The 19,664-nt window shown below is 38.9% G+C and overlaps 1 protein-coding gene across 2 annotated transcripts in view; it reads left to right on the top strand.

The window, feature by feature from the left end:
• Nucleotides 1-19,664, top strand: part of fmnl1b (formin-like 1b) — a 40,893-nt gene that overhangs the window by 13,343 nt on the left and 7,886 nt on the right. Inside the window, exons 4-19 of one of the 2 annotated variants that reach the window (XM_047377731.1) lie at nucleotides 472-545; nucleotides 812-895; nucleotides 1,063-1,206; nucleotides 5,040-5,127; nucleotides 5,696-5,772; nucleotides 6,795-6,888; nucleotides 9,771-9,845; nucleotides 10,255-10,365; nucleotides 10,514-10,663; nucleotides 11,058-11,159; nucleotides 13,631-13,787; nucleotides 13,987-14,133; nucleotides 15,707-15,831; nucleotides 17,176-17,378; nucleotides 17,451-17,685; nucleotides 19,575-19,643. In XM_047377731.1, the coding sequence (XP_047233687.1) occupies nucleotides 472-545; nucleotides 812-895; nucleotides 1,063-1,206; nucleotides 5,040-5,127; nucleotides 5,696-5,772; nucleotides 6,795-6,888; nucleotides 9,771-9,845; nucleotides 10,255-10,365; nucleotides 10,514-10,663; nucleotides 11,058-11,159; nucleotides 13,631-13,787; nucleotides 13,987-14,133; nucleotides 15,707-15,831; nucleotides 17,176-17,378; nucleotides 17,451-17,685; nucleotides 19,575-19,643 (1,935 nt within the window). The remainder of the gene's footprint in view (nucleotides 1-471; nucleotides 546-811; nucleotides 896-1,062; nucleotides 1,207-5,039; nucleotides 5,128-5,695; nucleotides 5,773-6,794; nucleotides 6,889-9,770; nucleotides 9,846-10,254; nucleotides 10,366-10,513; nucleotides 10,664-11,057; nucleotides 11,160-13,630; nucleotides 13,788-13,986; nucleotides 14,134-15,706; nucleotides 15,832-17,175; nucleotides 17,379-17,450; nucleotides 17,686-19,574; nucleotides 19,644-19,664) is intronic. The other variant, XM_047377732.1, reaches the window with a different exon arrangement.

Here is a 19,664-nt window from a genome sequence, read left to right on the forward strand (position 1 = left end):
CCATGCAATCTCCTAAATATAATTTTATTCAATGTTGCTAAGTGTGAGGCTGCTAGGTAATGTTTTACTGTTGTTTTTTCCTTTATGCCACAATCTGATTGCTGCTATGTATTAAAAAATGCAATTACGTTTGCAAAGAAACAGTTTTTTTTTCAGAGGATGACTTTTCTACAAAGCAATAACTCCTCAAATCTTTTGTAATTCCTGCTAGCTTTTTGTAGCAGATCCTACAGTTTATTTTAAGTTAATAAAAACAAAATGCAAATATCTGAAATGTATTATGTGCAAACTGTCTAAAATAAAATGCTCACATTTAATGATTAAAATATTTTATTTTTCTCACATATATGAGATAAACAGTTTTTGTGGAGGATTTTCATCTCAGTCCCTTCATTACCTGTTCAAATCTGATATTTTCTGAGATATTAATCAGTCGATGGCCTCTTACATACGTTAAATGTGTTTTGTCAGTTTAAGAGACGTGTTCAAGAATTGACTCAGGTCCTCAGAGAGCTCGAGATTTCCCTGAGGACCAATCACATTGGGTGAGTCTGTTGTGTTTCATGTAGTTCAACACTGATAGGTAAAGAAAAGAAGATGGAGGTAGCTTTACATAATAGAAGAAATCCACAAATACTCTATATCTATTTGTATGGTTTTGTTTAAACACTACTGGTGAGAAATGTGAGGTCTAAACAATTTCCCTTAATTGAAAAACAATTTACTGTAGGTCCAAAGGAGCCCTTTTGTTAAAGCATTGATTTAATTAAATTTTTATTAGATTTCTCTGTGTTCTGTTTTCTTCCAACAGTTGGGCTCAAGAGTTCCTAAATGAGGAAAATCAGGGTTTAAATGTGTTGGTCAATTATCTCTCTGCCGCTCAAAGGGCTGTCATGTACGTATTAACTTGAAATATCATTATGTATTTTTATGTAGAATCGCAAAATTTTCTTTGACATGTTTACATGGCCACTTTTGTTTGAATGGTAAGAACCAAGAAGATATCAACTGTTTATCAAAATTAGTTTAAACATGGCTCTCTTTCATGGATGTGACTCACAGGTCTGACACAGAGACTTCCGACAACGGGACGCTGCCCTCAGATAAAGTCAATGCTTTAGACAAGTCGGTGGAAGACCTGTGCAGAAGTTCCAGCAACTCCCTGACTAACCACGGCGCAAGGCTTAGCAAGGGGTTTACAATCAAGTATGACGCATTCCCGAGTGGTGATGATAAAGTTTGTTCAGGATGTCAAGAAATTACATGTAATGAGTCCTATTTGTAAATAAAATGTCATTAGAGTGAACAAAAAAAAAAACAAAAAAACAGATCATCAACATTAATAATAATAATTTTAAGTGACATGCAAACTTATATCCAGAATGCTCAAATTATATTATGTCTATTAATTTAGCTATAATTCACAACGAAGGTAATCTCAAGACATTTTGTAAGACAAACGAGTCCAATTAATACCAATTAGAATTAAGTCTAAATTCAATTCAGATCAGTCTAATTCATTTAAATACGATACAGTCGTATATCCTAATTCAGATCAATTACTTGCAGTCTCATTTACAAAAGATTGGCTTGTCCTCTTCAGTTTGGAGGGGAGTTCCTATCTCAAGTTGAGGAGTTCAGGTATCTCGGTATCTTGTTCACGAGTGAGGAATGAATGGAGCGGGAGATCGACAGACGGATCGGTGGGGCTTGCCGCAGTAATGGGGGCGCTGTGCCAGTCCGTTGTGGTGAAGAGAGAGCTGAGCCGAAAAGCGAAGCTCTCGATTTACTGGTCAGTCTACGTTCCTACCCTCACCTATGGCCATGATCTTTGGGCCATGACCGAAAGAACGAGATCCTGGATACAAGTGGCTGAAATGAGCTTCCTCTGTAGGGTGGCCGGGCACTCCCTTAGAGATAGGGTGAGGAGCTCGGCCATCCGGGAGGGGCTCGGAGTAGAGCCACTGCTCCTCCACATCGAGAGGAGCTAGTTGAGGTGGCTTGGGCATCTATACCGGATGCCTCCTGGACGCCTTCCTCGGGAGGTGTTCCAGGCACGAGGAGGCCCAGGGGACGGCCCAGGACACGCTGGATGGACTATGTCTCTCGGCTGGCCTGGGAACGCCTTGGGCTTCACCCGGAGGAGCTGGAGGAGGTGTCTGGGGAGAGGGACGTCTGGGCGTCTCTGCTGAGTATGCTGCCCCCGCGACCCGGTCCCGGATAAAGCGGAAGATGACGAGTACGAGTGTGTTACATTACAATCAATTTTAGTCAGTCATTTAAGGCCAATTCAGAAAATGTTCAAACCTAAATACAGCCAGCGACTTTGCCATAACCCCTATTAAGGGCAAGAATCTGGCAACATTAAAGAGTATCAATTCCATTTTTTTGCAGCACTTGTGGCCTTTATTTTTCCTTTTCTGAGCGTGTCCTATCACAGCATTTCAGGCATACCATATGGAGCACATGGTTGTCTGCATGTGCCAGGTGTTGGGCCATTGTCTATTTTGATAGGAAACAAATGAACTTGTTCACCTCCCAGCATGTATTGCAGCTCTGACGTCACCGCCAGAAGTGATAAATACAAGCTGTAGTGTGCCAATACTATGCTCTGAGGAGGTCTCTGGAGTAATAGAAGCTCGTAGGTGGGTTTACTTTTTCTCCACACTGGCCATTCCTGAAGAGTTTGAACAGCTGGAAATCTGTCTGATATAAGAAGATCAGAAGATCCATATCCCGCTCGAAGACCGTCAGCCGATACCATGGCGAAGGTGAAACCCACAGAGGGTTTCCCAAGGAGATGGATTTCCTCCTTGTTGTTTCAGTCGACTGCAAGGGTGCATCATATTTTTATTAGGGTTAGTGGATGCCCGACACTTGCCACTCATAACTTCATCCCTTCCTAGAAGGAGGCCCAATCGCCTGTACTACTCTTCTCAGAGGATTCACCACCAAGTAAACTCGTTTTGTTTCCTATTTCAGGACATTTTTGATCTTTAGTCTGGGCAGGGTGAGGCATGTGGTTAAGGTGATCTGGGATCACTATTAGTTAATCCAAGATATTAACTTGTTGCAAGCAATATTGATTGAAGTGAACTCTTTTGGCTGCTGTTTAAATACTGTTGAATACTGTTACTAAGTGCTGTGAGCCCAATAATCACAACCAAGTGTTTCTCTACTTTCTATTCGTAAGATATGATTTTCGGTTAGAATTAATTTCTTCTGAATAATGATTTTTAATTATGATTTTTGATAAATATTTATAATCGATAATCATAATCTCTTACACAAGGCAGTTTTGCTTTACAAAAATGATATCTCAAGACAGTATCCTAATGGCTTGATTACCTTTATTAATTCCAGATTCAATCCAGCATCAAAGTAAGCAGCCCACATTGATGTTGTAGTAACCTGTGCTTGTATGACCTTTAACCATTTTGAATAATCACGTATTAATGCATGGGTGTTTGCATGTGTGTGATTTTTGGATGGGCATATGTGTAGAAATAAGTGTGTTTCTGTTGAGTGAGAGTGTGTGAGTGCGAGTTTGTCACCTGGAAAGGTACATTTGTAAGTGAAGTAAATGAGAGGGCCTTAAATACACAGCACCTAAAAGCAGCGAATGGCAGGTAGACCCGGCACCGGAAGGCTGCACCAGTCCCAGGCAGCCAAACATAAAGTATCACCCCACGGCAGCCAAAAACTCAGCACAGAAGTAGGTTGTCAGCAAGGCACAGGAGCAGCAGCCCCCAGGCCAACGTTGCAAAGGCTGAGACGCAGGACATTGAGACCCCCTGACCCAGCCGCACCGCCACCCCCAGGCCATCCCTTCACCCCGATCCCCACTGAACCGGCATAGGCTCCATGGCGGGACCCAGTAGACTACACTGTGCCCCCAAAGCAGCCCTCTCTCCGTGGTGTTAGTGTGTGTGCCTTTGGTAATATTAAGTGCTGTGATCAACGCAGATGTGCATTACAATTGGGGTTGTGGCTGGGGTGTACGAGACCCCAACTGCTTGTTAACAGCAGAATCTCTTTCATCTCCAGTACCCATACTGGGGAGTCCCCCCCCCCTCCCCCGCCATTTCCAGGGGGCCTCTTCCCACACCCCAAGACCCTACTGCTGTGTGGGTAGCATATGTAAGGCAGGAAGGGGTCAGTGCCAAGGCACCAGCATGAATCTCCCCTTGGGGCCAGCTCCACAATTGGCCCCCTCTTGTCCTGCCAGCGACCACACCAGCCCAGTGCTGAACAGGAAAGATGTGAAATCCCAAAAGATCAGGACCAAGAGTGTAGCTGTTGTGGAGCTGTTTTTTAAGGGTTGAGCTCAGCCCCTTAGTTTCAATAAAATAAACTCTTGAACTCAGCGCATCAAGATATTTTGGAAAAGTTTATGTTCTTTGGGTTTTGGGATTTGCTTCTTGCTGTTCCATGCAAAGTCCATGGATGAGCAAGTTTGGTGTGGAAGAATTTGACTGGCCTTTTCAGAGTGCCCACCTTAAGCCAATAGAACACCATTGGATAAATTAGAGCAGAGACTATGAGCCGGGTCTTTTGTTCTAAAATCAGTGTCTTACACAAATGTGCTTATAGGAGAGTGGTCCAAAATCCCAATAAACACACTTTTAATTTGGCTATATGAGGAAATTCTTCTAGTATTATTGTTCACCTTCTATTAAAAAAAAGAGAGAAAGCATAAAAAGGCTTTTTCAAACCAAAAAGATTGATCTGTGACTTTCAAATTTGGCCGCAAGGATTTCCTTCTAAAAGAGCAACACTTGTCACAGCAATGCTGGTTAACTGGGTTTAAAGAAAATATTTTAGTAGGTCCCATAGATATCAATCTCAGTCTCTTTAACAGTCTCTTAGAAACCAGAAAGTACATTAAACCTGTTTCTATGAAGTCACCAAGATACTTGCAGTTTTTTGTCAGTATAACACTCCACGTGTGAATAACACCAAAAACGTGCATTGCCTGAGCTGTCTTATCGTTCACTTCAAAAGTCACTGCATTCTTTTCATGAATTATTCTGCAACAGGAGAGGCCAGAGGGCAACGCGTGTTATGAGTCAGAAAGACGACATTCACCTCTGCATCATGTGCCTACGTGCCATCATGAACTACCAGGTATTTAAATACTTCCACAAATTTTCTGCTGTCTTTTTTTTTTTTTTTTCAATTCAATTCAATTCAAAAATACTTTATTAATCCCAAAGGGAAATGAAATGAAAATGAAAATTTTGGTTATTTATGTTCCACTTTATAAAAAGGGAAGGTGTAAAAGTCATTTTATACAGGATATAGCGCAAACAGATGAAAGGTTTAAAATTACAAGATACTGCAGTAATTGTCATTGCTCTTTATGCATGCTTTTTATGGGTAGATGTGTAGGGTCAGAGGTAATAGATGTTAGCTGAAGTTTTAAAAAATATGGCATTTCAAGGCTTCTTTGTTAGAATTAGTGTAAAAAGTCAGGGGTTCATGAAAGAATTTCAAAGATATAAATCCAGTTCTGAGAAGTTTGGTGGTAGTCTTTTAGACACCTTAGTAGTCATTTGATTGTCATAATCATTTGATTTGTTACAGTGTAAAAAGCGATGGGATTTCAGTAGTGTATTCAGTTTGACTTTAGTTTGTAAAATCTGTTCATAATAATAATTCCAATAATTTTTTTATGGTTGTTTTGTTTGTTTAGTCAGGGTTCAACCAGGTGATGAAGCACCCGAGCTGTGTCAACGAGATCACGCTCAGCCTCAACAACAGAAACCCCAGGTGAAGTCAGTGTCCTCATATTGCTTCGAGTAGATCAGGCTTACCCTAAAAATGGGTCAAAAATGCTGTTAACTACAGAAAACATAAATAACATTCACAGTCAATTTGTAAACATTTAGACATTTTTCTTGACGGTGTTTTTGCGAACCTTCTCAACTCTTAAATTCTCTTTAAAATTTTAAGTTCAAACATTTTTATCTTTTATGAACTTAATATTACTGAAGGCCCTGTTAAACTCTCCCCATGCCCCCAAAAAAAGATTATGTCCCAAAATTGAAAGTTTCTCACTTTCTGTCAATAATCCAAAATAAAAATGGACATGAAATAATAACGTCATGCAAAATAAAAAGATGTACGGAATTATGCAGATCTTAATGTGAAAAATTCCTCAATGACCTGGCTCGACACTGTTCGAACAAAGGTGGTGCTTATCAAACACTCAGCAATGTATTTATCAGCATTTTAGACTTCAATGGGTGTTGCAAAGCGCTTTTCATATTTTCACCATTGGTTCAGCATTGCTTTTGTAGATAACCTGAAAGTGCTGAATAGAAAACAGCTGAGATGAATTCAAATTCTTCTATGAGATTACTAGCAATTCAAATGCTTTGGTGTGGAGTACTTTAGGTAGAGTCGGCTTCTTTACATTTTCTGTCATGGCTTTTTACCCAAATCAGTAAAACATTTGAGTCTTCTCTTTTGGATGAGTGAGGCAATTTCATACACTCCTGAAATTAGCCACAACCAGAAAAAACCATCTCCTTGAAATGAGTTAATTTGCATTTGCCAGTCTATCATGTATACAGAAGATTGTTTCTATAAATTAGCAAATTCTCACCTAAAGCTGAAATCAGGCAATTTAACTAAAACAGATGTTTTTTTGTTTTTATTTCAAATTCTTTTAAATATATCTTTTTAAAATAAATAAATGTATCTTGAACAGCCTTAACTCTACATTACAACTTTTTTTTTTGCCCAAATGCTTATTTTCCTCCTGGGAAATACATTTTTACTCTTCTCAGGACCAAAGCACTGGTGCTGGAACTGCTGGCAGCTGTATGTTTGGTGAGAGGAGGCCATGATATCATCCTGTCTGCCTTCAACAACTTCAAAGAGGTCAGATAACAGGCAGTCATGTAATCAACATTCAGAGTCTGTGCAGAGCAGATTCCTGTCCTGTGGAAATGTTCGATTGACATAGAGGTTCAGAATTCAGTTTTTACTCATGAGCTGAATTTTCTCACTCTTACTCACTTTTTTCAGCTAAAGATATTTAGAATAATTGAGAACTTATTTCTACTTTGGTTACAATAAGTGAGATAATTTTAAAGTCAGTGTCAGCAAAAACAGAACATTTTAAGTAAAGGTGCTTATTGTGAAGAGTATTGTTTCTTACTGTTGTTCTGCTGTATAAAGAGTTGGTCTAACAATCTATCTTTGGGAAGCAATTTTAAACTTTGTTAAAAAACAAGAATTCAGTTACAAAAGGGAAACTCATCTATTACATACATTTGTTACACAAAGTTTGATATATTTAAATGTTTTATTTATTTATTTTCTATAATTAAGGTGAAGAGCAAAAACTTTTTAGTCCTCTCAGAAAATCCGAATATACTATTATTTTTAACACAATAATGTGAACCTACTGAAAAGTACTGTATGTTCATGTAATGTACAGTAAATGAACAATTACTTTTTGCAAGAATTACTGTATCATTGCAGCATGGCATGGAGCCGATCAGTCTGTTGCTCTGCTGACGTATTGATAAAGCCAGGGTTGCTTTTTCAGCAGCCTAAAGTTTCTCATTTTTCCAGCAACAGTGCTTCATAGATTCTCTGTGGGGTTTAAGTCAGGTCAGTTTGCTGGCCAACCAAGGACAGTGATAGCATGCTCATTAAAGGAGGTATCAGTACTTATGGCTAAGTAAGCAGAGACCTAGTCCTGTTGGAAATTAAATCAGCATCTTTATAAAGCGTGTAAGCAGAAGGAAGCCTGAAGTGTTCTAAAATTTCCTGCTAGACAGCTGCAATGGCAATAGACCTGATAAAACACAGTGAACCATCACCGGCAATTGACATGGTCCCCTAAATCATCACTGACTATGGAAACTTCACACTGAACCTCAAGCAACTTGGATTCTGTGCCTCTTTTGGGACTTTGATTTCCAAATGAAATGCAAACCTTACTTTCAACTTAAAAGAGGACTTTGGACCATTGAGAAAAAGTCTAGTCCTTCTTTTTACATAGCCCAGGTTAAGACACCTCTGATGTCTCTGGTTCAGGAGTGGATTATTACAAAATAAAACTGACATTTGTAGCCCAGGTTCTGGATATGCCTGTGTGGTGGCTCTTGAAGCTCTAATTCCAGCGGCAGTTCACACCTTCTGAATCTCCCTCACATTCCTGAATGAACTTTCCTTGACAAATCTCTCAAGGTTTGTTAAGGAAAGCTCTCAGTTATCCCTGTTGCTTGTGCCTTTTTTCTTATGACTTTGAGCTATTTTTCTTCCACCCAGTTTTCCTTTAATATCCTTTGATACAACACTGAACATTTAGCTTTTCTAGCATTAATCTTTTGAGTCTTACTCTGATTGTGGAGTGGGTCAGTAGCTATCTGCTGAACAACTATCAAAACAGAAATCATCCTCATGATTGTGTAGGCCATACCATGAAAATGTATTAAGAAGCATCTCTATTAAATGGTGAAGTGACAAAATGATCATATCCCCTTTGTACAAGACACAGTTCAGAATTATCATCTCTAACATTTCTGAATGAAACAGAAGAAAAGTAAAGAAGAAAATATTGTCACTTTATTGAGCTACTCAACCAGTGAATGCTTGCTTTATCTATTTTCACTTCTGTTAATCTGCCCTACGTATGTTTGACAGCATTTTTAAAATTAAGCTGATTGGTCTTTCACTGCTCACGCCGACTTCTGAGGCTTTCCCTAGCAGCAGCCCCATCCAGTTGCTACCCCACCAGACGAAAGTCTGAAGAAGGATAAATATGCTAAACACTTGCAGACCCTCTGACCTTTGCTCTTGTCTCAGCAGCAGCAGTCACTCAAAGCGGCTGCAACAATCCAGACCAACAACCTGCGAAAACCTGAACTAGTTGCATTTATTTTTACTCCAGGATGCTACAAACCTGCTCAGCAGCGTGTTTAACCATAAACAGGAGGATCTGCTTGACTGCTTTCAGGTTGAGATCTTAACTTCTGAAACAAACTGGAGTAACACAGAAACTGGAGTGCACAAAACACGGAAACAATCATACTTAAATGTGCTGACATAATTACAAATGCTGTTTTCTTTTATGCAAATCACGCTAGCTAGCTTTTATCTACAATATTGTGTTTGTTTAGGAAGAAATGAGGAGGACAATAGAGTGATGCATCATACAAGTGCTGTGCTTAGTTTTAGAGCCACAGCAGCACTAACATGGGTGTGAGTCATAGGGAGAGGATGAGGGATCTTGTGCTTCTACTATAGAGGCAGGTGGGCAGCGGGCCAGTAGCTGGTTTGTGTGTCGCTCGGCAGCAGAGCAGCAGCTTTGTTTGGGCTTCTGCATTATTTAGTGGACATGAGTTTGCAAAAAGGAGCCTGTGGAGGTTTAGTCAATAATAGAGCAGAAAGGGGCACTGATGAGGTGTTGACAAAATGAAAACATCATTTAACCGTGGCAAAATACTCAAACATGTTTTAGTCTACGCTACTCTACGCTGCTCTTTTGTTTCTTAACAGTTATTTTTCAGCTCATTGCTTTCCTGCTGGTGCAGGATCTTCCTCTCTTAGCACTGTGTTCTTGTTCAAAATACATGTTTGCTCAGAAATATGACAGCACCACAACATAATCTGTGTGCAGAGAAGAAGGTGCACTTTATTAGACTGGGAACACACTGCCTCCATGTGTTCACTGGTGCTAAAAACTTTCTCATGAGCAGCATCTGTACAACAAAGAGAGGAAAAGGTTGTTAAAATTTCCTATTTTTCAGGCGTGCGGGGAGAAAAGGCGCTTCGAGAAGCTCATGGAGTATTTTCGCAAAGAAGAAAGTAACATCGACTTTATGGTAAACCTGAGATTAGATAAAGAAAACTTTTTCGCAATATGACAAACCTACTGAAAATGCTAAAAATAAATACCTCTTACCTTGAGGGGGAAATGTCACAACTCTTCTCTGCACAACGAAGCTAAAGTTAGTCCTAAATGTTCTTGGCTTACAGCTTTCATTCAACTCTGATTAGAGTGGTGTTTAATGACAGAAGACCTGAGTTCAGTTCAAGATCAGAATTTATAAAAACAGTAACATTAAGTTACAGGTCCTCCAGAAGGTTTAAACACCACTTATAAATGCATTCATTTGTTGTCCAAAACACTGGCACTTGCTTATTAAAATGGCATGAAAACTCTTCTGAGTTTGGGTCTGGAGATGTTTGTGAAAAGAAATATGTTGGAACCCTCTTTACTTTGTCCAATAGGTGGCATGCATGCAGTTCATCAACATCGTGGTCCACTCAGTCGAAAACATGAACTTCAGAGTCTACCTTCAGTATGAATTCACCCAACATGGCCTGGATGACTACCTGGAGGTAGGCAAGTTTGATCTTTTCACCCTCTAATGCTTATTTTAAAAGTTGTATTTATTATGGTCAGATGCATGGGCAGTTCACATCTATGTCCCATTATTAAAATTCTTCAATTAAATATGGGGATAATGTTTAAATCTTCCTGTTGCAGCAGTTAAAGTTTACAGAGAGTGACAGGCTGCTAATCCAGATCCAAGCCTACCTGGATAACTTCTTCGATGTGGCGGCTTTGCTGGAGGATGCAGAGTCCAAGAACAGCCTGCTGGAGCACATAGAGCAGCAGCAGGAGCTCAACACACAGGTGGATGAACAGCACACTTCGACTCCTCACTATTTGGAACATTTAAGTTTATTCCAGAACCTCTTATGCTATTATTGCAGCTATTTAGATTCTGTGACTTTATAGAGGTTTTGAATAAAACACTGTTCTAGTTTCTAATTGTCTTCACTTTCATAAAATGTCAATTCAGGAAGAGGCTTTTTTATAAAAAATCTTTCTGCTGCAAAAAAATGAGTTGATAACAGAACTGACCTTAACGATTGCGTAAAGCTATAATAAAAAAAAGAAAACAAGGAAAAGTTCTAAGGCAGTTAAACTCTGCAATCAGTCCACATTTCTGCTACAGTAAATCAGTACAGGTTTTGTTTTCAGGTACTTCTTCCCAAATATTAAAACTGTATCTTCCATGTTTCAGCTGAGCTCCAAGCTTCAGGAGACTGAGAGGGAGGCGATGCAGAAAGTCTCAGAGCTAGAGAAGAAGCTCATTCAGACCGGCAAAGAGGTGGACCCCTTAAAGGTACAGTAAACCCGTTTTAATCTTAGCTTTCTTCTGGGGTGTTGTAAATGAAGATGTCTTAAAGATGCTTTAATTTTTTTTGTTTAATTTGGAACATTTTACACCCTAAGTGTTTGAAACTGGAAAAATCAGAACAGAACAATTTGGTGAATCATACATAAACCTGCCTAAATATGGCAAATCAGAGTTTTCAAGGCTATATCCCAGCACCATACAGCTCTTTTCAATGTTTTGTGTATTTTTGGACTTAGAATAAAGTTCTTATAAAAAAAGAAAACTATAAAACAGAAGCACAACTTGGCAAACACGCACCTTAGATTGCTGAGAGGTGACAGCGTAATATAAACAAAGACCCAGAGATAAACACATTGCCATAATAAAATCCCATGATCAAAATGGAAAAGAAGAGCATTACAGCAGCAGTAATTCAGATTAATAAAATTACTTACACAAATATTTGAGGTGGAATGATGAAAATGTTAAACCTGTTGTCAGGAAACATGAGGATGCAGACATTTACTGACTCATGTGTGTGTGTGTGTATATATATATAACTGCAAACAGACCCGCAACTTTCTTCTAACTCCAGTTTGACTACAACTCAGATAAAAGTGGGCTGTGAATGATAAATGTCCTTAATCATTTATTAGCCTAATAATAAAGTGCATAAAGTGAGTGTGAACAATCTACTGGATAACACAGCTGTTAGCCAGGTGCAGCACAGAACAGAGGTAGGGATGGCAACATGGACTGAAAAGTTTATTAAAATATTTTGTGTCATTTATTGCTATAACTACAAAAGTGTTGACAAAAAGTGTAAACAACTACATCATGCTCTTTGTTACGATTTGGGGTTGTTTGGTGTTTGGTTTCTGTTTTTTTCTTATATGTTTACACAGTTTTTGAATCCCGCTTCTGTTTATTATTTTCCCGGTCATGCTTTAGTTTTTGTTTTGTAGTCAAGATTCTCAGTTTTTGCTCCAGCCACGTTTTGTTCTGTCTGTCAATTAACCTTAACCGGTTCACCTGCTCCAAGCTAATCTGTCTCCTTGCTCCACCTGTTTTACATTCCATATATACACACCTGTTCAGTTATTCAGCACGGAAACATTTCTCAAATCATGTCTAGTTTTCAGATCTTGCTCATGTCTTGGTTTTTGGGTCATGCCATGTCTGTCTTGCCAGCTCATTTATTGTTTTGTTCCTGCCTCTTCTGAGAGTGAGTTTTTGTTTTTTATTAAATCGTTTTTCACCTACCGCCATGCTGCCTGCTAGTCTGCATTCTGGGTTTGTCTGTTGTTCAAGTCATGACAGCTCTTAATTAAATGCAACAAACACAAAAACCCATATTTGGAACAACGTACAGATAATTAAATAGGCTACTTCTGGACGCCAGATATATTAAATAGTTTTATTTTATCAACACACATTATTTGCATTTAAATATATGATTCATTGTTGCTCTCTTGAAACAAACGGAATAAAAAAGCAAAGGTAGGAATCTAAACAATAGCTTTGATTTTAGGGGTTTGCAAACATACTGAAGGGTTTATTGTCACAGTAAATCAAAATTATTTTGCGAATAGAAAAAATGGTTACGATAATAGTAACCATAAAAAAAAAACTGCACATCCTTTATCAAGAGCATTATACATTTGCAGCATTTTGTTTATCTCACAACATAATTCTTCATACTGATTTAACAAGCATGCACTTTTATATTAACAGTGATAATAGCATGCTGTAGATCCTGTGATGATATTTTAAAGATTTTTTGACACTTCTTTTAACATCTCACTGCCTACTTTCAGAATAAACTTGCTGGAATGGCCAGACCTGGAAATCTGAGTGGCTGTTTAAAGTGTCTTTCACTCATAGGCAACTTTCTCCATGTAGTAATGTCTGATTGCAAACTATTTATAGACCTCTTTAAATCCCCTACCAGGCTCATAAGCTGCTACAGTCTTTTTTTAAGGCCTCATGTGGCTCATGTGGCTCTTTTGATCTCAACAAGGTGTTCACTCTCACCTCAACAGCCAGGAGTACAGGAAACGTGATAGGTTTGAGGTTTAAACAGGGCAAACGTCCTTAAAATGGATGAATAATGATGATCTCATCATGTCTGTTATACATCATGATATTAGTATTAGATATTAAGTGGAAATACATGTCGGGGTTATTATAAATACATCTAATATACATTAATGTCGGGGCACTTTCCCAAAAAACTGTACTTTTTATTACATTTAACAGAAAATGTTAAAAGGTATTTCCTTCAGTTGTTTCTATTTATAAATTTTTTTAATTAATATTAAATTACCATATATCCAAATAGGTTAGACAATACAGGTTATCAGTTTGACAATCAGCAGCAAACATTCAACAGAGTAATCCATGTAGGAATCAATACATTTATTAGGCATGTGATTATGTCTGCAGGCCCTGATTTAATTGATCTTATTTTGAATCAGCAACCAGATCGAGCGAGAGATGGATACGGGCCCTCTGAAGAACTGAAGGAGCTGGAGCTCAGAGTTGGGGCTCTGGTGGAGCAGGGCCTCTTTCGAGTGGAACGCTCCCCCTCTAGACGTCTGGTCTTTCAGGTGGTCCAGCAGGGGGCGCAAGGAGGTTGGCACAGAACAGCTCTAAATAATTGGCTGTCTTTATTCTGTGATTTTCTGATGAAGTCTGCTAAAGAGCTCTTTTCTTAAGTTTTTACTGCTGCTAAAACAGTTTGAATAGCACGTCAGGATTTTATTCTAAGTCTCATTAAAGTGCAGCGAGTGCAAGCTTAGAGGTTTATTCATCATGTGACTGATCTTTGCAGACACTGGGAAGGATCATGTAGATGCTACTACCACCTCCTCACTATCACCAGCTGCAGCTCAAACGAAGTTACAACCTCCTCCTCCTCCTCCCCCTCCTCCACTGCCTTCTGGAGGTGGTGTGGCACAGCAGACAGTGGGGGGCTCAGGTGAGCCCACCATCACAGCACATTAGAGTCAACTGAAAACTGTTTTTTGTTTGTGGATGGGGTTTCTGTGCAGCCTGGAAATGTGCATTTAACTTGTTTTCCAGGTCTGGATAAGTATGGAAATAGAAAATAAAAGTATGGAAAGATCTTTTTATTTCCAGACTGTCTAAATCTGAATCAGAATCAGCTTTATTGCCAAGTTTGTACATACAAACAAGGAATTTGATTCCGGTACACTTTGCTCTCTGGTTTTTTTTTTTTTTTTTGCATTAAAGATTATGCATATATACTGTACAATATACAAATATACACATATATAAATAAAAAGGTGGATTTGCAACATCTGTATGCTGTTGTTTGGTACTCTATTAAATGTTCATCAGAGAAACAGCCTGGGGGAAGAAACTGTCTCTGTGGCGGCTGGTTTTAGTAAACAGTGTTCTGTAGCGGCAGCCTGAAGGTAAAACTCTGAACAGTTTATGTGCAGGGTGTGTGGGGTCTGCGGAGGTCTTTGCAGCTCTTTTTCTGACCCTAGACCTGTATAAGTCCTGGATGGAGGGAAGGTCAGCCCTGATTATTCTCTCTGCAGTCCTGATTATTCGTTGCAGTCTGTACAGGACAGACTGAATGATGGCAGTGTAGAAGATGACCAACATCTCCTGTGGAAGGTTATACTTCTTGAGTTACCTCAGGAAGTACAGTCTCTGCTGGGCCTTCTTTCAAACAGTGTCTATGTGTGAAAACCATCTCAGGTCCTCAGAGATGGTGGTTCCTAAGGATCTGAAGTGGTACACAGCCGACACGGTGTTGTTGAAGATGGTGAGGGGGGTGTATATGGGTGGTGTTTTCCAAAAAGTCCACCACCTAAATGATCCATCCATTCATCTTCCTACACTGTGTGGACTTTGCAGGTTCCGTATTTAAAGGACAACCTCTTCATACCAGAAAAACTAGAATTAAATTCAGAGTGAAGGTTTTTGTTATACTTTAAGGACTGAGAACCCCAGAAATGAGAATCTGTACAAAATATCTATGAGGAACCCTGCAGGTTCTATGTTCCAACGGTTTAGAAAATGGCAGATTTTCCTTTAGGCTCACTAATGGGAGGAGCAGTGGGTGGTAAGAAGGGTGAGTGTATCATCAAGCCTTTCAGGGCATTTATCTCTCATCAGAGAGCTTCTTCCACCATCCTAATCATAATGCAACGAATCCAAATCTGATCAGATTTGCTTCATTTTTGACTCCTGGTTGTTTTTTGATGATTAACTATGTTTGGGAACTGGAGCTACTGAAAAATGTATTTAAATTCTCCTTGACATCATGTTCTGATTAGGAAAATGGTTTAGCAAACAAGCCATTTTAGTTCTGTGACACTGGATGTTTTTGAGCTTTCAGCTGCTTTAAAACATCCTGAGAAAGTTGAAACTATACAGAACAAAGCCTGGTGATAAATCTGAAGGCAAATCACTTCGCACAACTTTGAATAGATTATTTTCTTACCATAAAAACCTTTCTGACAGTGTACCTGGTCTTGAGACTGAAAGTCTAAACATTTCCTTTATTTTTTCAACAGACAACAAACAGAAGAAGCCCATTCAGACCAAATACCGCATGCCACAGTTCAACTGGGACGCCATGAAATTAGACCAGGTGAAGGGAACCATCTTCAGCGAGCTGGACGACCAACACGTCTTACAGGTTTGACCCTTTCATTGTTTATTTAATTCAAGATCTAAATAATTAGATTTTCTTTTTTCATCTTATAATATGTATATAAGAACATATTAACAGTGAATCAGACACTGAGCTTTGTTTTCAGACAGAAAACCCCCCAAACTCTCACCCTTCGAATACATTTTAAATTAAAAACATGAATAAATCTCCCTTTGCAAATAATAATTTACAGCGTTTTGTTTTTATCTACTTTTAACCACTTTGGGATTTATTTTCCAAATAAAAGAAATGGTACATCCTGAATTACCATACAAATAATTTAAAATTTGGCAGGACATATTTTGGTCATGAAGAACACGGACAATCATGTGCAACAGGTTCGCACAGCAGTATTAGGGCCAAAGAAAGAAAATTATGTGGCTACGGAGGAGCACATTTCTGCCAAAAACCTTAGAAATTAGTTTAACATATTTGCAAGAAAACATATCTGCACCCTGGAGATGTCATACTGATACTGGAAACGTTTGGAAAATGTCCAGCGGCGCATCTGCTAAGGACTTCTGGCATTTTTGTTGCTAATTTCTGACTTTATAATTTCAGAAATCTTCTATATTTTTTCCTGCTAATTTCTGACTTTACAATGTCAGAGAATATCCTGGTTTTCATATCGTAAATGTATGCCTTTAATCATGGAGAATTATCCTTTTTCCTTGCAACTTTATAACATTTTGATATCCAAGAATATCTGAAGTTTTTTCTTTTGAATTTGTGAAATTAATCTAGAAATTTAGTTTTTTTGTGGAAATTTACTCTTTTTTTTTTCTTTTATCTATGAGGGCTCTAATACTTGTAGTCATGAGATGCAAACTAGAGGTGCACCACATATAAATATTGGAATAATTAGAGCAGCATGTCTGGCAAGCAGCCATCATACAGAATACAAAATACCACACAGAATAAATATACTTGAAAAGAGCGGAAAGGTAAAATAATTTCACTTGAAAAGTATGTAATTATTTTACATTTTTGCTGAGTCATGTTATCAATATAATTAATATATTGCATAAATAGCATTAATATAACAGTAACAGAGGTTATGCTATAATACCTTTGTAGGAGCATGACTACTTGCTGCTTGAAAGTAAAAGCATTTTGGTCATGTTATACATTATTTAATTTTTTATCTACACACTGAAAATGTAATTATTCAGGGTCTTCATACCTGATAGTCTCACACTGGCACATCTGTAACTTTATTGGTTCAGTTTTAGCCTAAATTACAGGACTTAATGCAGGATATTAACTGTAAACTGATTAATAAGAGAAAATCGTCAGCCTTTTGTTTATGCTCATATGTTTCTGTTTCAGGAGCTGGACATGGAAGCTTTTGAGGAGCAATTTAAGACCAAATCTCAGTCCCCTCCTGTAGATCTGGGCACTCTGAAGAAGAAAATGGCCCAAAAGACTCCCAGTGGAGCGTCTCTAATGGAGCCCAACAAGGCCAAAAACCTGGCAATCACTCTGCGCAAGGAATGTGTGGCTGCATCAGACATCTGCAGTGCCATCGAGACGTACGTGCTGAACTTTAAAATCATCAGGTGAATGCTGCGACCAGTAAATTCAGAGAAATGTTTTCTACATAGGTACAACCAGCAAGCCCTGAGTCTGGACTTCCTAGAGTTGCTGGAGCGTTTCATCCCCACAGAGTACGAGATGAAGCTTATCCAAACCTATGAGAGCGAAGGCCGGTCGCTGGACGAGCTCAGCGAGGAAGAACGGTTCATGGTGCGCTTTGGCAAGATCCCAAGGCTTTCCCAGAGGATCAGCACTCTTACCTTTATGGGAAACTTCCCGGAGAGCGTCCAGAGCATCCAGCCTGTGAGTTCATATGATCTGAAATGGGTCTCTAACCTCAGAGTCACGTGTTACAGGAAGAAAACACGTAACCTATAGGTCAAAACATCTCCTTTTGTTTACTCTTTCTTAGAATCCTACACACCTCTGTATAGCACTCCATCCAACAACTCTCCCAACACTGTTTTAAATCTAATGAATGTTGCTCCTGAAACTAATTTGCAAACATGTTTACAAGCAGAAGCTGGACAACACTGTGTGTGTGCTTGTGTGTGTATAAGATGTAATGACATACTGAAATTTCTTCAGCTACCTCCGTTTTTTACGATGTAGTGAAAAACTTTGTGCTCCCTGATATATTATTTTATTTTCATTTTTATATTTGACAAAGACAACCAGAAGCTTTTACTTATTAGCTATCCAAACCTCCCTATGGGAAAAGGTAATCACTCCTCTTGGTTAATCATTTATTAACTTCGATTACACATTCATTCCCACACGCTGGCTGGTAGAATCAAGAAATTTCCTAAACAGAACCTGTCTAACAACAAGAAGTAGGCCAAATATCTCACAAAGCACCACATTGAACTTCGAGAAGTGATGAAGGAAAAAATAGGACATTGACATCTATCAGTATGGAAAGGGTTACAAAGCCAGTTTGCAAACTTTAGGAACTCCTACAAAACACAGTGAAAACCATCCATTCATCCATTTTTTATACGCTCTTCTTCCGTATAGGGTCGCCGGGGAGCTGGCGCCTAGAGGCGGGGTACATCCTGTCCATCGCAGAGACACACAGAACAAAACAACCATGCACATACCCATTCATACCCAAGGGCAAATCAGAGAGACCAAACTCTATGCAGAAAAACCCCAGACGGGGAGTTGAAACCAGAACCAAGGACTTTCTCACTGCAAGGCAACGGTCCTAACAACTGCTTCACCGTGCAACCCACAGTGAGAACCATTATCCTCAAATCTATCCAACATGGAACAGGAGTAACCTTTCCAAAGAGTGGTTGGTTTACATAAATGACTACAATACAACTCATCCAGAAAGTCCAAAAACGAATCAAGAACAACATCTAAAGCCCTGCAGGCCTCACTGGTGTCAGTTAAGATCAATGTTCATGATTTGACAAAAACAACGAGAGACCCGGCAAAAATAGCATCCACAAGAGAGATTCGGTGAAAAGCGCTGCTTACCAAAAAGAACATAAAGGCCTGTTGCACATTTGGTAAACAAAAACAAAAAAAAACCTTTTTCTGATCCCAAAAACATTTGGGAAAAGATTCTGTGGATTAAAAAGACAAAAGTAGATCTTTTTGGAATGAGTGCATTATGTTATATCTGGTGTAAGACTAACAGTATTTGAGAAAAGCATACCTACAGTCAAACATAGTGGTGACAGTCTGGGCTGTTTTGCTACTTTAAGACCTGGACAACCTGCCATGTTTGATAGAAACATGAATTCTTCTCTCTACCAAAAAACCCTGAAGGAGAATGTCCAGCCATCAGTTCAGACCATAAGGACTGGTGTCAGGCAGCAGGACAATGATCTAAAGCACACACCTTGTCAAAATCCAGACTTAGATCCAATAGAGTTTATGGTATGATAGCGTTCTCACATAATGGCAAATTGGCTGGGAAACTATTTTCCTGTAAAAAGGAAATCATTTGAAAACATCAACAGACAAGGAGCAACAGCAGGAAACTGTAAGGGAGCAAATACATTTTCATAGCTTGGTACATCAGGAAATAAAACCAGTAAAAAGAGGTATTTATTCCATCTCCAACAAAGATTTTAGATAACATTAAATGTGTGTATGTGTCTAAGTAACTGTTTGGTTTTAGGAAAAGGTTTTACAGAACTGCTTGTTTACCTGAAAGCTTAATCACTTTCTTCTTGCAGCATCTGAACGCCATCATTGCAGCTTCAATGTCTGTCAGATCATCCAGAAAACTAAAGGAAATCTTGGAGGTAAATATATTTTTTGAAGAG

This window comes from Girardinichthys multiradiatus, chromosome 10, assembly GCF_021462225.1.
Source record: "Girardinichthys multiradiatus isolate DD_20200921_A chromosome 10, DD_fGirMul_XY1, whole genome shotgun sequence".
NCBI classification, from domain to species: Eukaryota; Metazoa; Chordata; class Actinopteri; order Cyprinodontiformes; family Goodeidae; genus Girardinichthys; species Girardinichthys multiradiatus.